This window comes from Botryllus schlosseri, chromosome 14 (genome assembly GCF_051294905.1).
Source record: "Botryllus schlosseri isolate E-star chromosome 14, Bs_hap1, whole genome shotgun sequence".
NCBI lineage: Eukaryota > Metazoa > Chordata > Ascidiacea > Stolidobranchia > Styelidae > Botryllus > Botryllus schlosseri.
Window position 1 is genome coordinate 19757415 of NC_137249.1, and position 18029 is coordinate 19775443.

Genomic DNA, 18029 nt, shown 5'->3' on the forward strand with positions numbered 1-18029 from the left:
TCATTTACGTCCACTTTAATCACAGTGACCGTATTGCACAATTACCTTACGCGAGGGAATAAAGCGCTTTATCAGTTCACTTAGCAGGCGATGTTGATATGGAATAGCAGACTTGGTTATATCGAAGATAATAAGATCAGTCTGCTAGATAGCAGCCGTGTTATATTGTAACGTTTTATAGGCGATGGCCTGACGGTAACTATTCGCGCTTGAACGGGATATTATGCTGTGTTGCATAAACACTGGTATTTTTACAAATGTGTATGACAATGTTTGATCATCCCAAATAAATATCGATGTAACGACGGTGAAACTTTATAGGTGTTTTCTACTTCCTGGTACGATGTATGACTTGTGTCTAACGTTTGTTCCGCGATGACGGTAATAAAGTCCGGAACACAATCATATCATAAATTAAATTTTAACCTTGGTATGCCCCGAGTTCTCAGCTGTATTGTGATGCGATTCATTCATGCCATCTCAAGCGACTAGCGACTATTTTCGATGCCTGCACCGGACAATGAAAGGGTAGTGATGTCGAATAGTTAGAACGGCGAGGTAAGATGACGATTGACCAATCCTAGAAGACCAATAATAACCTCGAAAGGAATTTACAATGCTGCAAACAGTGAAGCGTCGGTATCGAAGCAACAGTTTATTGGTTGTCTGGTTTGCATGCGTTATTTACACAATTCAGTGTATCTTATAGCTACTGTAGGCTGTGTTAAGGGTTTGATTATTAGAGGTAATGAGTCGATTTCACGTACTGCTATATAATACTGTCTTTTCAGCGTGGTGATGAGATAACCGTATGATTGAATGTTGTTTCAACGCGCAAGTGTTTATGCTAAAGGTGTTTTTACATAACGCTATTACCACCATATTGCAGTCTGTATGAGTGAATGCTGACTATTCTATATACGCTCCATATTGAGAAAGAAAACCGCGCCAAGTTCAGGTTGCTATTTAATCTTGCAAATTCGTTTCTCAGCGACGTACTTTATATTTCATGTGATATCACAGTCGAACCCCAGGCAAAACAAGACTGATTTTGACTGCGGTCTGCCTTCGACGGCTCAAATATCTCAGATGTGTAAGTTAATGTGATGATTCGCCACACCCAAGTGTTAAACAAAAAGTCCACGAGTATTTACGAGACGGTCATTCGGTCGAATTTGATGAGTTTCTTGGTGATGGTTTCTGCAGTTTGTACGGAAGGGTGAATGGCAATATGTATGTATGATGGCAACGGAACAATTTGGTGCCACTCCGAAACAATTTCTCAATGCGCGCCAGACAGGAGACAGGGCATTTAGTGTGCATTTTGGATACGATTGTGGTGCCTGATTTCATCCGAGGTCATTGCAGGGACAGCGTTGTGATTTTAGGCTCGTCCCAAACAAATGTTGCAGTATTGAGGTAGCCTACATACAGCGGCGTATCCAGGGGGGGTTAGTGGGTCGGACCCCCCTTTTCAAAATTCAAAAAATTGATCTCAAATATAGCCACTAATATTTGCTAATTTATTAGTTTAACATATCCGTTTTTTCATATGAGAAGGCGAATATGGTGTCCTAATGTTATTTAGGGGGTCTATAACCCCTACAAAATATTGGAATTATGCGCCGAATTAGTCGAAAGGTTAAAATAAGTCATCATATTTCGCAAATTCCGTACGAATTCTGCCCTTGTTCAGCTACATTTCAGCTGTGGCAGTTGCAGACGTTCTCAACTTTCTTCCCTCGATTTCTCTCTCGCCTTGCTAAAATGAGAGACGCATTATTGGAAAATCTAATCTAATTGGTCGACGCGATACGTAATTGCCAAGACGAAGTTGTCGGCAATCAACAGCGCCCGCGAATTCGCTGCACCTGCTCGCCTTGAAATCCTAATTAAGAATTGCACGGCGTGTTGATTGATCAGCGAGACGCAGACACGGCGGCACCGGTACGACAATGCTGTTCTCAAATCCACATTGTCTTCGCGATTATCGGCGAGAAATGGCCTACGATTGACAGTCACATTCAAAATACAAGCCTAGCAATCCACGTTCCCGATTGTTAGGTGGCTTGCTGTAGTTGAAATACAGGCCTATGTTGCCGCTGAACGGGAGAATTGAGTAGGCCTAGTAGTAAAGTTAACCTAATTATATCGGCTGACAAATTTCTCTGTCGATCAAGTCATTATCCCAGTGTGTACTCTGTAATAATTGACTGACTTGCGTGCTTGCAATTAAGGCCTAATTATCTTAGCGCGTACTACACGCTCAGCCGTACGGCTGGTAAAGCCATCGAAAAGCACACATTCGTGTACGACGTACACTGTTCACACCACACCTCTGGCGATCGCCCTCGTTTATGCTACCGCCCTATTCCGCGCTTGTTCGTCCGCTGCGATACTACCGGGCGTGCGCATAATGTCGTCAAAACCTAACAAAGTCGCATATCTCTGGCCGGAAGTAGGCGCTTGGAGACGGGCGGCGTTTGCAGGCCCATGACTAAATGCGAGCATTTACGAATTTCTTTTAATCATACCATAAAAAAACGCGATTTTCAGGCAATGTCTGCATCGTGTTCGTGCATCTCCCACTCACCGCAAATCTCTTTTTATTATCAAACTATAGATTATCGTATATCGTTGATATTCGCCATGGCGTGGAGACGAGTGATCGCGTTGATGACGTCATAATTTTGAGGGGGAATGATCGCGATCATTCTGATTTTAATACTTATAATTTGAATTTCAATACAGTAAAGAGGATAATTTCAAAGGGTGTAGTGCGTTTAAAGGGTATATTACATTTAACAAACTTTTACACAATTTCAATCTCAAGTTCACATGTCTTCTTTCGTTTGTCTTCTTACGTTCGTCATCTTCACCTTCGTCCTTTCAGGCATCATCATTTTCGTCTGCTCCATCATCTCCACGGGTCCCGTCGTTGCAGTGTTCTTTCAGCTTGTTCAGAATCCTTTTGATTCTCTGGTCGTCTTTCCATAGCGAGATGGTTCGCAGTCGTACGGATATTTTTCGCAAGATCTTTTTGATGATTTCTTCTTCTTTCTTTTTGCTTTTTTTCAGGTATTCATTTTCGACGTCAAGACTCCATTTGAGGTTCAATATGATCTTTTTGTATATTGTCAGTGCTATCGTCATTATTTCGTTTTGGTCTTCTTTGTGATTTATAATGTTTGCTGGTTCGTTCAACTTCATTTCTAGTTCTTTCAGAATCTTCTCTATGATGACGTCATAATAGCCAAATTCGTAACGCAAACCCCCCCCCCCCTTTTTCGCGCTCTGGATACGCCCCTGCCTATATACATATATTAACGAGAAAGTGACTAAAACCATAGTGTACATGGTTTCATGTAGGACACTACGCCAAAACTATTGTTATTTTGCAGTTGGTTGAATTTCAAAATCATGCCGTGTTTTCTAGCTTTTGGGAGTTGATCCGAAACGTTTAGGATCCTGTTATATGTACTCGATTTATGTAAAACTTATGATGGTGTGCTCAAGAATTTACGATTTTGAGGTTGGATATTTTGTCGCTTACTTATATTTGGGAATGCATTTTGTGATCACACCAGGTTTCTATTTGCTCACAAACCATCAGATTCTCAAGGTTTTCGCCACGGAACACGTTCGACACCACTGATAATTGCGAATCAGCATTGTTTGTTGAACGCATGTACCGCCCAGCTAATGCTGTACTATTTTCGATATAGCCGCATACAATGGCATGATTTTGATGTGCAACGTAAAACTTATTTGTGGAGTGAGGATAGTATGTTTAGATAACTGTGTATTTAGCCCGGAATGAGGGTCAGAGACTCTCGTGTTTCTCTTTTTTTGTGTTTTTTGTTGGCATATCTCGTCAAATATTGTTTGCCATTGTCGCAAGCCTGAATGGATTTTACGAGACGGCACCAGTTTCGCTTTGCAGCAAAGGAGAATGTGCGTAATTAGCCAGCGGTTAGTGAAACACCTCTGCATGGACCAAGGACATTTATGTTGTGTGAGTGCGCAGTCGTTATTCCTTGGGACACGCAGAACGCTTACTATTCGATCTTACCACTGTCGTCCTTGTGTTTTCTATTTACATTATTTGTAAAAGTAACAGCATTAGATGGTACTTGTGTGTGCGCAGATCTGGACTGTATTTACTGTGGAGTTTAGCATCGCAAAATGAGCATCAGATCCCCAAGAGTTTATCATCAAGGATGGATACACGTCAAGGAAAACGATGTAAGATTTTTTATCCATACTAACCAGGAATCACGGACATAAGCAACCGAGATCTGGCCCTGTAGGTAGAGTGTTTAAAAAATCTTTTAATAGTCCTTTATAGTCGGTATCAACAATGCTGTTTTGAATGAGGCGTATACTAGCAATGCAATTTGTCTGACGACTAATTATTTTCTTCTGTACATACAATACAATAATGTTACTAATAATCTCATTTGTCCCATCAGTTCAAACCTATTTTTATATCTCACCATTTAAAATAGCATACCCAGTTCTAGGCGATGCGGGTTTAAGACACCTATAATTCACCATGGGCGGTTCTTCCACAGTAACTTTGTATGAGATTCGACATTGCTGGAAAACCTGTTACTTAATGTCCATTTTAGGGCTATGTAATCTACTATGGTCAGTTACGCGCTGGGAAAATACTAAATTTCTATCAAGATGAAACGAAAGCAGCTGGATCGGGTAAATTCGTGAGTGTTACGCAAAATTATTTTTCCGGAACTATCAGTACTTATAGTTTTAACTCTATACAGTACCAAAGCTCCCTCGAACTCTGTTATCTGGCATCAGTGCAGACCCAATGTGATAGGAGACACGGAATAGGACATCCGATGTATGTGATCATATTAAAGTTTGACAGGTATGGAATATTCATCATTCATGTACACAGATAGGACATATGGAATATGTGGTTGGCTTCCCTTACAAATACTGCAGTTCAATGCACCATGAAATAAAGTGAAGGCTTCTGGTACCTCTGTGTAGGGTATGGTATGTAAGTATGGAATGATCTGGAATGGAATTTCGGTATGGAATATGGAAATGTACAAGTATGGCATGGAACTGTTTTTCCATACTTGCCTCAGAAAATAGTTGACTGACGAGTCGATGTTCATACTTCAAATTGACTCAGACTCACCCACCCGCCTACCCATGTCGCGTGTCGGCATTTATTTGAGGACTGGGAAGTTGTGCAACTCGCGTATGAAGGAAAATAATATTATTGATGATGATTTTTCCAATCTGAATATCATCAAAACGAATGATATTCGACCACTGTCGCGTAACAGCTTACAATTCGCTTATCGTAACTTCCAATCAGTAAACTACCGAGAGAAGTTTTCAAATCGTAGACTCAGTGAATGTAGCATTTACAATAATATTTATATCAATTTGTTGAGCTTGGAAGTCATTTCCTGTGCCTTGCTCGGATGATCATCACGCAATATCTATTTGACATAAGCATCATTGTAATTCAAAGATATGTAGCTGGTCTACGAGCGACGTTACGCCATGCCGGTCTCCAACACGCATTGTAACTTCATTAAATCTGGTTATCTCTGATAAAAGAATGGACACCCTGATGCTGACTAATAAAGCTAGGTAATAATTATGACTCATACATTGGCGGAGGGATAGGACATTTGATCTGCTGTCGCAAAACCCATAATGATTTTAGCGATGTAAAATTTTATTCCAAGATATATTCTAATGGCACAATACCTCTGTTTTATGTAATTTAGTAGACGATATCTCCACATTACTGGTTATAGTGCGTTACCACACTGTAGTTTTACATGTCCTGAGCTTTTGTCGTGATTCTCAAATAATTAGGGATGGTGTGAACCTGAGGTTCACGTTCGCGAGCTGTGTCTGAACCTCAGAAATTTAGAGGTTCACGCTCACAAACGAACCTTGGTAGGTTCTGCACTGTGAACTTTTTTCATGTACTACAATTTTTCATGTCATTATAACGTCTTTGGTTGAAATTCTTTGCATTTCAAATTCGAGCCACTCTATGCATGGCGCTGGAAGCATACAAAAATCAACACTAAACGAGCATGCACCATGCCAATATCAAATACTTTACTTGCTTTGTTACAAAAGTTCGCTCGAACTATTTAGCTTTCCGTTTGTGGAAATTTAGTGACTCTCTACTGTAAGCTAGACCCGCAATAACACAACAGCAAGAACGAAATACACTACATGTGGGAAGTCAGCGAATGATGCTTTTTCAAACAATCAGTGGAATTGACAGAAATATTACATCGTTGTCTAATGTAAAAGAATCTAGCATGCGTACGGGATCCATTTATTGTATCATAAAAACCAAATTCGTGCGATTGGAGTGTTGGCTACTGTGTAACTTTAATGGTGTGATATCGGTTGCAAGTATCGAAACCCGTTTTACACTGCGCTCAATACCAGTGTAGCAAGTCAGACGCCGAATATATTGCCCGGCCTGGCCTAGACCGTAAAGGCGTAAGCTTATGTTCCCCTGTAAGACCTCGTCGAAATTGTTGACAAAGCGACGGAAAATACTGATTTTATTATAGCATTTGATTGCTCCAGTTGATACATTGGTGACGTTTAAAACGTCAGCAAGTACTCAATTAATCACTGTGGCTTATGTGGCCTGAAATGTAGCGTTGGAATTGGCATTATGACGTAACGTGACGTCATAAGGTTCGCGTTCGCGTTCACACAGAACCTTTCAAAAACGTTCGGGTTCGCACCATCCCTACAAATAATCCCGTATATAGGCTATTTTACGTACCGTCTTCGCGGATTAGGAAATCTAAATCGCTGATATATGACACAAAGAAATTGGGGCTAGAATTGATGCATCAGGGATGCTTAACTGAAAAATTTTATCCAAAATAATTATAAAATAAACGACGAAAAATTTTCCACATCAAAAATAGAATATTATGTGAGAGGTGGAGCAACTGCGAAAGCATGGAAAAAGTATCTAATATGATATGGGATAATTGTAAGTATAGTATGAAACGATTCAGGCGGGTATGGAGTATGGAAATTTTCCGTTCCATTTCATTCCATATTATACCCTGCCTCTGCAAACATCTTGTACATTGCTTGTTTGTTGATAACTTTGAAGCCAGCTATGTATTTGGAACATCTATAAACCAAATGGTCTGACATTTTATGACTTCATCTCACGACTAACTGTATAGTTCATCTTCATATTTGTCATCATTAACTCAATGCCACCATTGCTAATACATTTACAGTTCGCAGCGAGTCAAAGAAGCCAAGCTACGCGTGAAAACTGTAGAAGAGAGAAATGCTTGGGTTAGGTACATTCGCGCTGTTGGTCTGGTAAGTTCACAACATTTTTCGGATGAAGTCTTCTGGTCGCTAGTCATTTTGAATCCATGCAAAATTTGACTCGATTTCAGCTAAGTAATTTCATAATTTCCAAGTCAAGTCGCGGGTCAAGTGAAGTCACTTTGAATTTTCAGATTGCGAGTCAATTTAATGTCACCAAATACTTCATGGTTCAAGTCGTTATAGTTAATGATTGGATGCAGAAGTTAATTCATATAGGCGATTTTTTCACAAGCCATTTCAAAACCGTGAAGATGATATATGTTGCGGGTTATTTATGTCGGGGAGAATACTGCTCAAGGTATATAGCTTACTCAATGTTAATACTATTGGCTAATGAGAATATAATTCAATGTAAGCAACGTTAGGCATATTGACTGGAATAGTATAGTCTATGCAGGCTATACGTATAGACAAAGCCATTTGTATAAAGACTAAATTAATGTTCCGGCGAGGGATATATATACCTAGTTACAGCTAGTAGTAGAATATTTGTAAATTTCTCAAAAATGGCCCGTACAAAAGTACCGACTTTCGTTGTCTGTAAAGCATAACTAACAACACATTTTACCAACCGGATATTAACTTTGTGGTGAACCCGATCTCCCAAATCCTTGAATCAGGCCTTCAGATTGGATGCGAAGTCAAGGACCGACTGCCGAAAGACCGTAATTAATATATCGCTGTGCCAGAGCATTGCCATATGCCAGTGGTTCTTAACCTTTTTGACCTCGCGGCACCCTTTGGAAATGAAAAATAGTTCGCGGCACACCATCACATTGGTTCTGAACTTTTTTGGCTTGCTGCACCTGCAAACTACCAGTATACCTATTAGCACCCAGTAGTAACGCCGACTAATGTGACCTAACCACCTCTGCAGTCAATCCAAAATGTTTCTGTACTTCCTTTTCTGAATAAACTTCTCCATTTTAATAATTCTAGAAGTAAACTTTTGTAGCTAAACCGTCCCTCATATAGCTTACTAAGCCGTGATAGAAAGTCGTTTTCTTCGGGGCAGAATATCGTTCCTTCGTGATTACAACTAACAGGCCGTATTCAGACGGAAGTAAAGGGGGTGATTTTGATATACGACTTCTCAAAAACTTCGGGTTGCCCGTAGATACGATTCCATAAGATTTGTTTGACAATAAATCTGCTCACTGCCGCATTGGGTCGAAAAGGTCAAGCACGATTGCCGCTAATGAATACGGAGGCGAATGGGTGTAGGCTATACCAAGCTATATAAAGTGCATTTTTACGCAGATCTCGTAGCACGCGTAAGGACAGCCATATCTCAATCGTTCTAGTGGCAGCCACCCGCAGTTCAATTATACTTCCAACAAACCAAGATTATAACCTCAGCAGCGAAGGGGTTTGTTAACTGATATAATTTGATCAACCTTACTTCGCAATTATCATATTCGTCGACAGTAACACGACATTGTGCTACAAGCCTACAACATTTTAACGGAAGTGTCGGTACGATACTTATCATTCACAATGCGGATTGCCATGATTGAAATTCGAATTTGTAAACGCGAACGTCAATTCCAAAGGAGGTCATTTCTCGGTGGTGATTGGGGAGACAGTGAGGATTAATAAACTGCTTGTCATAGAGGCGTCTCCATGTCTGCTTTTCTCTGCGTGACATCAGTTAACGTATTGTGCAAAACTGAATTCAGCCTTCAAGGCACGCGATCTACCGGGTAAAGCGAATTCGAGGGGGATATTGATTGCGGGCATACTATCAATTTTTATTGATCTAATGAACAAACTTCATATCCAGCTCGATTAAGAGTATTGATCGTTTGCTATAGACTAGAAATATTTTGCTCATAATTTCAACCTTTCGAAGAAATCGTTCGCGGCACACTTGCGAGACGTAAATGGCACACTAGTGTGCCGCGGTACACCGGTTGAGAACCACTGCTATATACTGACGCTCGTAAATCCTATTTTCAATGTTGCATATACAGTATAGGTCGGGAACCTATGGCTCGCGGGCCATATATGGCTCTTTGACATATTTTTAATTTTGAACTAAATTTTATCGATATTGCAGCAACTTCTTAGTATATTTTCCTAACGGCCAGACTAATTATTCTCGTGGCAGCATAAACATGTATTTGAGAGGTGGCGTATACAGGGTCAAGGACTCCGACCCCTTTACAAAATCCTCAAATTCAAGTTGCTGTAACGCCAGCGGCCAATATCCCTCGCGAATCCGATGTACCCGGCATCGCGCGCTGCGTAATCTGGGATTGCACGATAAGTTTGGTTGATCAAAGGGAATAGCAGACATGGGGCGCCTATATGAAAATCTAGTTCTCAGGTACACATTATCTTGATCCACGCCGAGAAATGAACTGCCTTGGAAGTGGCATTCCAATTACAAATCCAAATTACAAACAACGCTTCGCTATTCACGTTCTTCATTGATAAGTAGCTTTCTAGTAGCCTACTTCCGTTAAAATGTAGGCGCGCAGTGCAACGTTTATCTTACCGCCTAATTGAGAAGTCGATCAATATATAGATTTTCGGAATCAGTGCTACAGTTATATTAGATTAATATCAATAAATATAAATTCTGAGCTATTTTCGATGAATTGCGCTATCACAGATTGATTTGTAGCCTACCAGTTTTTACAGAACAGTAGTATAGTCGATCGGTCGTGAGGTGGGTGGGGTGCTTATGGGCGCGGTCGCATGCGGCTGGAAAACCGGGGGTGGCATGCGGCTCTTATTTCTTATGGGTGCGGTGGCATGCGGCTATTGCGTCTTATGGGTGCGGTGGCAAGCGGCTCTTATTTCTTATGGCGGTGGTCGCATGCGGCTGGGAAACCCGGGGTGGCAAGCGGCTCTTTTGTCTTATGGCGGCGGTGGCATGCGGCTATTGTGTCTTGTGGTCGCACGGTAACCCTTTTTAGCATAGGGATAGCTCGCACGCGGTTTCGTTGTTGGCATGTCGTACTTCGTGTTGAATATGTATCAAGTAAATAGTCATGTGATTGGTCCTTAGGTAATGTGTATATTCCAAATTACGGCGAGTACGACAATGATATATCGTTATTCTTATGGACGCGGCGATGATTCGTACTTTCAGGCATCTCTCACGCGGTGTTGAATACGAGTCGCCAACAATAACCGCGCAAACGGAAACGTGGTTTGTCGTGAGGATTAAGCAGTGCGACCTATATTTCGAATGACCTGTGCGCTGAATTATTTCTCGTCCAGCCGCTACTATCGATTATTACACTATTCCAACACGAAACCCGGGTTGGCGAGCGGCACTTATTTCTTATGGCGGCGGGTCTTATTTCTTATGGGTGCGGTCGTGATTCGTACTTTCGGTATAGACTGCGGGCGGCATGTCGTACTTTCAGCAAAAAAGGTGTGAAATAGTTTGCCAAGTCTAGGAATCACTTGCGAGGTAATATTTTGGTATTTAGTTTACCACAGAGCCGGCGTAGACGGCGATTCGAATATCAACAATAACAACGCTCACGAATTAACACTTCAAATAGCTGTGAAATAGTTTGCAAAACCCCGCGATCGCTGACAAGATAATGTCTCGGTCATAACCATCTTTCACGACTTGGTGTCATAACCATACCGATCGCTCACGCGGTGAAATTTTAGTAATCAGTTTGTCACAGTACTTGATATCGCTGGTAAGATTTAACAAGTAACGAATAACAGACCGCGGTAACTTGAATAGCGACAAATTGTCACTTATTTCCGCTCTAACTCTAATCCTTTGTGAAGTGAACGCTTATTCAAAAGGGTGTGATATAATTTTAAAATCCAACGACCACTCACCGGATAATACTTCAGACGTAGCAATTCCGCATACCCGCCTACAAGGTAATATTTTGGTAATTAGTTTGTCACAGAACCGTCGCAGGCGGTGATTGGAAAACCGACAATTTGTCACTCGCCCGCGATCGCTATATGTTTCACGCCTCCAGAATAGTGGCTGACTTTAGTTGCGTGATAAGATCCATGAAAATATTCAATCAATGTGTTAGTTTATCAACTTGAAATGAAACTCACTACACAAATCAAGTCGATTCGTATCTGAATGTTTTAAATCGATACAACTCTAATCCTTTGACAAATCCCTTACCGCGTTTTTGTTGAATCGAACGTAACCCGAAGATTACTGACGCCGACTTTCAGCCGCATCGAATTATTCGCACATTCCACGCCACTGTTTTTACACTTATAGAATCAATACCAACTATAACTCTACAAGAATCAAGAATCACAAGTATGTGCATTACACAGTTATTGTCTTTATTAACTTGAAATCAAACACTTAACAAAAACACACAACTAATCATTTGGCAACTCTAGCATTACCAAAAAATTCCAGTATTGTTGATTGAAAATCCTTGAGTCATTATTATCAAAAATGTTATAGTACCGCATCGGAATCCATTCGCGGGATGTACTAAAGTTAAATCCAGATAATCCAAAATGAAATATTCGGACTTTGACATAGTCTGAATTGAAATATATTGACAAGCATGACTACCAACTTTGATCCAGTCACATTTCAAGATCATACTTTGAAACAATCCTTGAAACTTACAACTCTATTCACGACTGAGTTTTCCGTTTATCAAATAGAGTTTCAGTAAATACTATCGCGATATTTTAATGTGTTACTACACACAATAGAATCAATCAATGAAATAGCACCTGTTGTAAATATTTCTAACTTGACAACCACTTGTGCGTACCGCGATCGACTTGCGACGCGATGAGTTAAATCGGAATATTTCAATCTATTTGTCGAAACCTTGAACAAACTATCAGGTTATTTTTTGTTGTAATCGAGTGAACGGAAATAGTATTACGTCTCAACATTTTAGCATCTTCCCATAAACAAAAGAGTAAAATACAAAAAACCTTGTCAATTCAATCCGTTTGTAACTTACCCAACCAACTCAACAGTATCCTTACGAAAAGTAGACAAGACTACGCGAGTAATCACTACAATCCAAAATCCATAGCAAGTTCGGTTGTATTCATATCCCTACGGCGCGTCTTTTGTTTTTCAACTGTAAAAGTCGTTACTATTTTGCAAGACAAAGTAATTACTACTTGATATATTTTATAAACCAAAGTAAATACTACTCGGTGTGTGGTTTGAGATTAACATATTACATTTGAGTATACCGGATTTGAATGCCTGACCAACGTAGTTGAGAATTCATTTCTTACAATCAAACGCCGGTTTTATATTGAAAGGTATCATACTGTAAACATAAGGATTGACACATTGATTTGATATATGAGATTTTGTAATGCTCGACCACGACTTGATTATTAAATTATTCACGATAATTAGACCCGATGTTGTGGTAAAGGTTATTAGAAAATATCACTTTTGGCATCGAGTACCAGTCGAAGTGGGTGAACAATAACACCGAAAATGATAAATGCGTTTCGTGCTACTATTGATACAAGTTCATTTCTATCAGGTGAAATAAACGCCATCACAAAACTCAGAGCATGCAAAGGTCTTGATTGATATGAATTTCGATTTGTGTCTTATGATACCAGCAAGCATTTTAGAAATATTATGATTCGTTAAACCAAAGTCGTATGTCCGATTATTAATTGATTGGAAACTTGATCACGTACCTCGATCATTACAGAAGATTATAACCCCATTGTCCGACAATCTTTTACAAAAGGATCGAAACCAAGTAACCCAAAGTCGTTGCCGTCGCATAAACAATTTGTACGACGTTTGATAATTGTACCCTATACGTTGGTGTACTAGAGATATTTGTAAAACACACTCTGGTAAAGAAATCGAAAAGATATCCTACACCTAAATCTGATAAAACCATTTTGCACTTTTTGTTCGTCAGTAGTATCCATTTTAATTTTCCCATTTCCTCTCGTCAAAGTAGATGTAATCATAGTCACTAAAGAACTTACTTGGATGTGTTTGAATTCTAGACATAGTTATGATTTACTCAACGCAAGACCCAAGAACAACCGTAGTTAACAACCGTGCACACATATCCAAAATATCGCACACTCCGCTATTCCTAAAGTACAAACACCCGATACAAAATATCACTTGTTGCGGCATCATCTTCACAATATCACCATTTTGTTTGTGTCAATTAGTTACTTTGTATGTTATCCCACAACTCTTACAAAAGTACGAAGGATATTAACATCGCACTAAGTAATAAACTTTACTCGATATTCTCGCATTACGAAACTAAAGAATGGTTGGTTAGACTCTACAAACTGTTTCGATATCACAAGACCTTTATTGTCTGAATGGGTGTTCATGTATCTTAATAATCAAATAGTTCAACACAGAACTAGTACTAACAGAAACATCAGAGTTGTTTACACAAAAGTTTGTATGTGTACAGTATGCGAATACCATGTGTAAGTCCAGCACAATTGCAGTATCCATTCGAGTTTAGTCAACACAAATTTATTACAACGGAGCCACGTAAACTTTCGTGAAAGAAAAGCATACTCACTCCCAGAGGGTTATGTCAACACCATAGCAGTTCCCCAACAACAAAGTACATATGTTTCTAGCCACGGTCCTTACATCTTTCACATAGATCAATCTACTTTGCTAACGAAAAGTGCTGAGTCATCACATGATCGCTCTCACAACAAAACAGCTAGTAGATATTATCATTCAAAATATTCCTAACCCTTTACACACCAGTGACAAATCATACAACGAATATGCTTTGCGGGTCGAATTGTTGTTCAGTGTCAAGTCTACCTGTTGAAACGTACATTAAACAGCGCAATCCAATTAAAACCACGAATCTATTTTCATTTCGTCACATACAGAAAAATAAATTTTCTTTCTCCAACACATACTTGTAACCAATCGCTTTCATTAAACACACAACACCATAAAAGTATTTACTTTCTACAACATAGACATTCCGATGTAGTCAAGAAATATTTTTATTAATCAAAAGCATCGATTTCTGTTCACGGCGTTAGTGTGTGCATGTCATACCTGTGGGCTCCGTATTAAAATGGACACGACACGACTGACTGTAAGGAGATAGAAGTCTATCACATCGATTTACATGTGGTCTTCGCTACGGTTTCAAAAAACGAATCATCTCTTTTGCATTGATCTAGACCGAGCAAGTTAGTTAATGGGCATGATTGTGTTTGTCATATGCGAATGATAGGGTTACTGTCAAATCTACATACAACAATCTTCTGACGATCATAATAGCAATTTCATTTTCCGCCCCTTCATAATTGTACAACTCGGTAACTACGTTTAACAAGACCAATCACACTACCAGCGTTGAACACAAGATACCTACCCAAGTAAAAATATCATTCTGGTTTGAACAACTGACGTTTACCTGTGTAAAATTATCATTTTCACTTGGAGGTCCACCGTTACCTAACTAAAATACCATTGTCCTTTGGAGATTTATCGTTTACCCAGTGTAACAATCCCCTTTTCACTTGGAAATCTATTTTTGGCCTGAATAACAAACCCCTTTTCACTTGGAAATCTATTTTTGCCCTGGATAACAAACCTTTTTCATTTGGAAATATATTTTTTCTCTTGGTAACAAACCTTTTTCACTTGGAAATATATTTTTTCTCTGGGTAACAAACCTTTTTCACTTGGAAATATATTTTTTCTCTGAGTAACAAACCTTTTTCACTTGGAAATATATTTTTTCTCTTGGTAATAAACCTTTTTCACTTGGAAATATATTTTTTCTCTGAGTAACAAACCTTTTTCACTTGGGAATATATTTTTTCTCTGGTTAACAAACCTTTTTCACTTGGAAATATATTTTTTCTCTGGGTAACAAACCTTTTTCACTTGGAAATATATTTTTTCCCCGGGTAACAAACCTTTTTCCCTGAGCAACAAACCTTTTTCACTTGCAAATATATTTTTTCCTGGGTAACAAACCTTTTTCACTTGGAAATATATTTTTTTCCCTGGGTAACAAACCTTTTTCGCTTGGAAATATATTTTTCCCTGGGTTACAAACCTTTTTCACTTGGTGATCCGTCGTTTACCTGAGTAAAAATATCATTTTCCTTTGGGGATCTGGCGTTTACCCAGTGTAACAATACATTTTCTCTTGGTCATCTAGCTTTTCCTAGAGTAACAAAACCATTTTCATTTTGAAATCTGACAACCACACCGACAATTTGATATTTTTGTATTTTCTTACAGCGAACAGCGACAAAATATACACCAACAACGACTCCGATACATTTGTCTCATCAAATATTCACTTGTGTTGGTGCATCCCATCAAAATCGTCGGTTACCCACATGCAATGCGCTCTTGTACACAGAAATGCATGTTTTGGAAAATTGGACAATAGGCTTCGATAGTTCTGTGATGTCCGGGTTCGTGCTTTGGATTTTCCAGAGTCAAAATGTCTGAATAAAACACCTCCTTGACGATGGTTGGTATGTGGATAACGGTGTTCGGAAAACGGTTGGATTTATGTCACCCATCGCGATAACAATTCCAGGTCGAGTTTTCCCCCGCGCGTTTACTATATTGTGTCTTTATTGGTCAATGTATGTCTCGACATTCAGTTTGAAATCGGAAACCCTGATAAGTATGTAACCGGATCCGGATATCAACTCTGAATCGATAAACCAATGAACAATATTCAAAGTAAACATGTTACACCCTGTGTTCCCACGAAAAAATACCATCCAGACATACGTCGCGCTTGTTTGCCCACATCAGTATACGCGTAAATGGAGGTGTGTGACATTGCATGCAATGTGTTGGTATACAAACATCGATCCACAGACATTATCATAGCCGGTAGTTTTGATGTAGATCGAATGTCATCACACCCGATAACAATGTCATACCAATAAGCCACATTGCAATGACTCTGAGTCCGCGCTATTACATCGATATTTCGACACCGTTCACTGATTTACTCGATGGTGTTATCGTGTTGTAACATTACAAGATAGTCATGGCCCTATCTCCGGACAGACCACCCAGACCAATTGGATACATCGATCAATGTGTTGTCCACACCGAAGTTTTCTGCTGCAGCGTTTGACCATGGTGAACTATCGAAGTGGTGCTCGAAATGATTGCGATCAGTCTTTCAGTCACGATGCATGGATGTCGCTACTCCCACATAACGACTCCAGACAAATATCGTGAACAGTGATTATGTAAATCTCGGACTGATACTGTGATCCAATAAGGTGTGTTTCTGTGGAATGAAGACTGCAATCGTACACCACAATAGAACACTACCTCGCGATTTCACACGCAATCATAAAACACATCATCGTAAGGATTCAGTTCGTCCGGTGACATTTCGAAACGGTCATCGCCACAAGAGATCGGTATCATTTTGAAAAGACATCGTCACAAGGCTATTGACGTCGATTCTGTTGGTCATGTCAATCCGTTTCACAATCCGCCGTTTTTCAACTCCCCGCACAATAGTGTTACGACACAGACAAGAAGCGTCGGTGGAAATAATAAAACACGGAAAGCACACTTTGGTGTTATTTGACATGGATTTTACACCCGACGAACCTTACATTCGAGCGATGCATTGGAATGACGCTTGTATTATTGACGTAGAAGGAACAGAAATGTATCGATTTATTGGTTTCGTACATATCCAACAAAAACCAGGGTATGTGATTGTGTGTGGTTCGCATATTCGACTGTGAACGCTCTATTGGTATATGCTGTGTAGTTCACTTTCACCGTCGTGCGAATAACCCATGTTACGGTTCGATGTTCGTGTGTCTGTATGTCACGCTTCAGATTGACTCAGAGTCATTGCAATGTGGCTTATTGGTATGACATTGTTATCGGGTGTGATGACATTCGATCTACATCAAAACTACCGGCTATGATAATGTCTGTGGATCGATGTTCGTGTGTCTGTATGTCACGCTTCAGATTGACTCAGAGTCATTGCAATGTGGCTTATTGGTATGACATTGTTATCGGGTGTGATGACATTCGATCTACATCAAAACTACCGGCTATGATAATGTCTGTGGATCGATGTTTGTATACCAACACATTGCATGCAATGTCACACACCTCCATTTACGCGTATACTGATGTGGGCAAACAAGCGCGACGTATGTCTGGATGGTATTTTTTCGTGGGAACACAGGGTGTAACATGTTTACTTTGAATATTGTTCATTGGTTTATCGATTCAGAGTTGATATCCGGATCCGGTTACATACTTATCAGGGTTTCCGATTTCAAACTGAATGTCGAGACATACATTGACCAATAAAGACACAATATAGTAAACGCGCGGGGGAAAACTCGACCTGGAATTGTTATCGCGATGGGTGACATAAATCCAACCGTTTTCCGAACACCGTTATCCACATACCAACCATCGTCAAGGAGGTGTTTTATTCAGACATTTTGACTCTGGAAAATCCAAAGCACGAACCCGGACATCACAGAACTATCGAAGCCTATTGTCCAATTTTCCAAAACATGCATTTCTGTGTACAAGAGCGCATTGCATGTGGGTAACCGACGATTTTGATGGGATGCACCAACACAAGTGAATATTTGATGAGACAAATGTATCGGAGTCGTTGTTGGTGTATATTTTGTCGCTGTTC

At 39.8% G+C, this 18029-nt stretch overlaps 1 protein-coding gene across 1 annotated transcript in view; it reads left to right on the forward strand.

The window, feature by feature from the left end:
• Nucleotides 1-3524: 3524 nt before the first annotated feature.
• Nucleotides 3525-18029, forward strand: part of LOC145455789 (uncharacterized) — a 30173-nt gene continuing 15668 nt past the window's right edge. Inside the window, exons 1-4 of the mRNA XM_080333807.1 lie at nucleotides 3525-4245; nucleotides 4632-4721; nucleotides 4785-4891; nucleotides 7284-7371. Coding sequence (XP_080189933.1) covers nucleotides 4186-4245; nucleotides 4632-4721; nucleotides 4785-4891; nucleotides 7284-7371 — 345 coding nt within the window. The 5' untranslated portion in view covers nucleotides 3525-4185. The remainder of the gene's footprint in view (nucleotides 4246-4631; nucleotides 4722-4784; nucleotides 4892-7283; nucleotides 7372-18029) is intronic.